Source organism: Lipotes vexillifer, unplaced genomic scaffold (genome assembly GCF_000442215.2).
Source record: "Lipotes vexillifer unplaced genomic scaffold, Lipotes_vexillifer_v1.1 scaffold1115, whole genome shotgun sequence".
Taxonomy (NCBI): domain Eukaryota; kingdom Metazoa; phylum Chordata; class Mammalia; order Artiodactyla; family Lipotidae; genus Lipotes; species Lipotes vexillifer.
The window spans coordinates 2,044,327-2,048,300 of NW_006792080.1; the positions used below are offsets into that span (position 1 = coordinate 2,044,327).

Sequence of the window (3,974 nt, forward strand, 5' to 3'; positions counted from 1 at the left end):
GAGGGGGAGAGAGAGAGAGAGAGAGAGAGAGAGAGAGAGAGAGAGAGAGAGAGAGAGAGACGACGAAGGACGGGCGGGGTGCGCCAGGTGGCCTCACGGCCGGGTCAGGGTGGCCAAAGCCCATTTTGGGGACAGTGATGTGCCTTCCAAGGTCGGTCACAGGTATGTCTCCTGTCCTCCCACCTGGGGTCTGTTCGCTGCTGCGCTGTAAGGACACAAGGTTTTTTGTGGAACTTAGAACATTGATGCGAGGGTGGCCTGGGCTGTCTGGCGGCCTGTGTGGGAAGGAGGTGCCAGCAGCCGGGAGGGTGTGAGAACGGGACTCCCGGGACCTGGGTGTGAGAACGGGACTCCCGGGCCCGGGGTGTCCGGAGATGGTGGCATTGGGGGTGGCTGGAGGAGGCGTGGCCGTGGGATAAACCATTTTGCTAGAAACTTGGTGGACAGAGAAGCCCCAGTCAATATCTGTCAAAACAAACATGGTCGCAGGTTTCCAGGATGAGACAGACTCGGGTGCTAAGAGGGAAACATCTCCGAGCCCGGGTAACGGCTGAGCCGCTGGTTTATTTTGAGCTCCTCGTGGTTGGAATGCCCAGGGCCCGGGGCCGGGATGACCCGAGGGGCTCAGGCGCGGGGCACGGGGACGGTGCACAGCAGGCCCGCCAGAAGAGCCAGGCCCAGCGCGGCCACGACGGCCAGCGCCGCGTCCCACCAGGGCCCCGGGTCGGCCCAGGACGCCCGCAGGCTCCAGCCGCAGCTGCCCAGCTCGGAGCCGCTGAGCTGCCCGAGCGCGCGGCCGGAGGCGGGGCCGGGGCCGGCACAGCGCACGCGCAGCAGCTCCGCGGGCGCGCGGTCCTCCAGCCAGAGGCGCAGGTACGTGACGCCGCAGTCGCAGCGCCAGGGGTTGTGCGCCACGTCGAGGCTCTGCAGCTGCGGCAGGTGGTCGAAGGCTCCCGGGGGCACTGAGCGCAGGCTGTTGTTGGCCAGCAGGAGGTGGCGCGTGTGTGCCGGGAGGGCGGGCAACACCGCAAGTCCCCGGCCCCCGCAGTCCACCAGCAGCCCCATGGTGTCCAGGGCGCGGCAGGCGCACGCGGCGGGGCAGTCCTCGGAGGCCTCGGCGGCCGCCCAAACCAAGAGCAGGGCAGCCCAGATGGACATCGGGCAGGACGGGCTGCGGGGACAGTGGCCGTGAGGTCCTGGCGGCCTGCACCCGACGCAAGGGGTGGTGGGACCCGACCGGACAAGGGACCACTCACCTCCCTCTCCGGCCGGGCTGTCTCCTCCGTGAAAAGGGTGCTGGGGTCAAGGAAGTGAAGCGTGCGGGATCCCGGCCAGCTGACACTCCCCGGATGGTCAGCAGGCAGGACCGTGACGGCCGCTGCGGTGGGAGCACGGATTGGGCTTAGTCCTTCCTTGGGAAGAGGAAGGACCCTGCCGTCCTCTGGCAGAGACCCAGCCTCTACTCCGCGGTGGGGGGAGCAGATGCCTGCTAAAGAATCCCAGACCTGGCCCCACCCCCGCCCCGAGGCGGGGGAGGGCCTCCCAGGCTGCTGCCAACACCCACCCGCAAGCCTTGGTCTGGCAGATGGTGTGCGCGCCACAGACCACTCCTGGGCCCACGGATTCCAAGTCGCTTGGCCCCAGCGGAGTGAACTCTCACAAGTGGTCTCTGGTGTGGAAGGCAGCTGGCTGAGGATGTTGACAGGGGAATAGGGAAGGGGACCCAGAAGGGGCTGAGCCTGGAAAGCTGTTGATCGAGGCTCATGCTTGGAGTTGGGAAATTGAGGCCCAGAGAGGAAGAGTGGCTTGTGCAGGGCTGCCCAGCGCTCCATGTCAGAGACCACATTGGCACTCAAGTCTCTGCTTTCTGCCTGGTTCACCGCCCCTCCAGGACTCGGTGCGGGCTGTTTCCCCTCGCGAAGACAAGCTTCCAATGAACGTTTGTTGAATAAACCAATGAATCTTGACTCAGCCAAGGCCCTGGTGTCTCAGGGAGAACGCCTGCCCGTGCCCCCCACCCCCCAGGAGGGACAGAAGCTGGACTTGCCTGCCGGCCTCCTCTCTCCCTGCCCGGCCTGGTCCCACCGCCTCCCCTGCCAGGGGCCCACACAGCGGGAGGTGGTGCTGGGGTGATGAGGGCCGCTTACCTTTCAGGCCTGCTGGCAGGGCGCCCCTTTCCCGGCCTGAGCTGTCCTGGCTGAGGCCACAGTGATCGCTCTGTGTGGGGCAGCCGATGGCAGCCCCTGCCCGAGCAGGAGGAAGGAAATGGTGAAAACAGCCTGGCTTATCCCTGTGTGCAGCCCCCAGGGGGCCTATCTCCAGAGGTGGGGGCCCTCGGGGTCCCAGGGACTTGCGCACAGAACCGCAGGTCAAGCCCAGTTTATGGAAGGGTACAGTGCCTCTCACTGCACCGCCAGTGCCCCATGATCCTCAGCGTGCAGGAGAACCAAGGGGGGCCCTGGTCCCAGAAGGTGTGCATGGCTTCCAGGAGGAGGGTGCCGTTGCATCTTCAGCGCCTTTCAACACTTTCTGATCCTTCTTTTTAACAAAGAGCTGCATCAGTCTCAGGCTAGAAGTCAAGACCATAGTCGTATGTGCATTGTATTTATTTCTATAGCGACATTCTACTCTGGGGAGTGACATCAGCTTCCCATCTATGTTAGTGATATAAAGTTCTCTATAAAAGATAAATGTATCTTTAATTATATTTTAGCGTTATGAAATATGAATTAAAATCAAGCTGAACAGTGAAATATTACAAAGAATTATATTGGAAAATTAAAACATTAATGTATGCTTTTTATTAGAAGTCATAAAAATGTCAGCAATATGAAATATTAACTTAAGTCAATAAGGGATTTGCAGAGATGGCAAAAGTTGCACCCGTGGCAGGGTGGGGGTACCGAGGTGTGGGAACCCCTGGGGTATAGCAAGGCTTTGGGAACAGGGAGGAGGGGTTCTAGCAACCAGAGGGGCCCAGGAGAGGAGCCCAGAGTGGGGGGCTGCTGAGGAGAGGGACCCCTGGCCATCCCCCATGGCTGTGGCCAGTGTCAGCCAAGGACGTCAGTCTCGGGCCCCCAGTCTGGATGGTTGTAAACCCTCTAAAACTCAGAGGGTTCGGGCTGGAGAGCGAAACTGAGGCCCAGAGCTGCCATGCTGCCAGCCGAGGGGACACTGGACCGTGAACAGGGCCAGGTATCACCCCAGCAGGAGGGAGGGAGCCCGCACCCTCTCCAGCTGATCCTTGTTCTTAAAACAGGGTCGTTGCACCGGAGGTCACGGCGCTGGGCAGGAGAAATCAAAGTCAGGGGGCTGAGGGCGCTTTACCCCCGGCACCCCAGACCCACAGGAATGTTCCTCGCGTTCAGGACAGGCAGCCGGTGTTGGCCCTGCGACTCCCAGGCTGTTCCTGACCTGACCTCATCTGGTCGGGCCCACGCTCTCTCCTCCTCTGGGGCCTCTGAGGTTTCCTTCTTATTTTCAACACGTACAACTCAAAACCACAAAAAGCGACACAAATAAGAAATCGTTTTCATTGTGGAAAACCTGAACTCTGCAGATGAGCAGAAGAAGACGAGAAAAATTGTCCTCGCCGCAAAAGTGAGAGGCCCGCGTACCGCAAAAAAAAAAAAAAAAAAATTGTCCTCAACCCCAATACCCAGCAAGACTACCTTTTATTTCTGTCCCGTGAGTATTGTTTTACCCAAACAGGGCCTCGCAGGGTCCACGGCCTTGGGGAACCTGCTTTCCCGCCTGTGGGTACAGCCTCCGGTCATCAGCATTCATGTGGCTCCACTCTGGACGCACCTTCTATGTGGGGATCCTGGGCATGCAGGGCTCGCCTGCTCTCCTTATCTCCCCGCAACAGGCGTTTGTGGGGACGGGGGTGGGGGCAGCCTCTGGGCTTCCGGAGGGGACACCCGCTTCCAGGGCTGCCTGAGCTGGCCGGCCTGGCTGACCACACGGTTCCCCCC

The 3,974-nt window shown here is 61.0% G+C and overlaps 1 protein-coding gene across 1 annotated transcript; it reads right to left on the minus strand.

Moving 5' to 3' along the window:
- Positions 1–624: 624 nt before the first annotated feature.
- Positions 625–1,158, minus strand: GP9 (glycoprotein IX platelet). The gene has a single exon (XM_007465299.1). It carries the CDS (start codon positions 1,156–1,158, stop codon positions 625–627), a length of 534 nt encoding a protein of 177 aa, XP_007465361.1.
- Between the last annotated feature and the right edge of the window lie 2,816 nt (positions 1,159–3,974).

Coding starts and splice junctions, on each gene's coding strand:
- GP9 (XM_007465299.1), bottom strand. CDS start 1,158: ATGTCCATCTGGGCTGCCCTGCTCTTGGTTTGGGCGGCCGCCGAGGCC.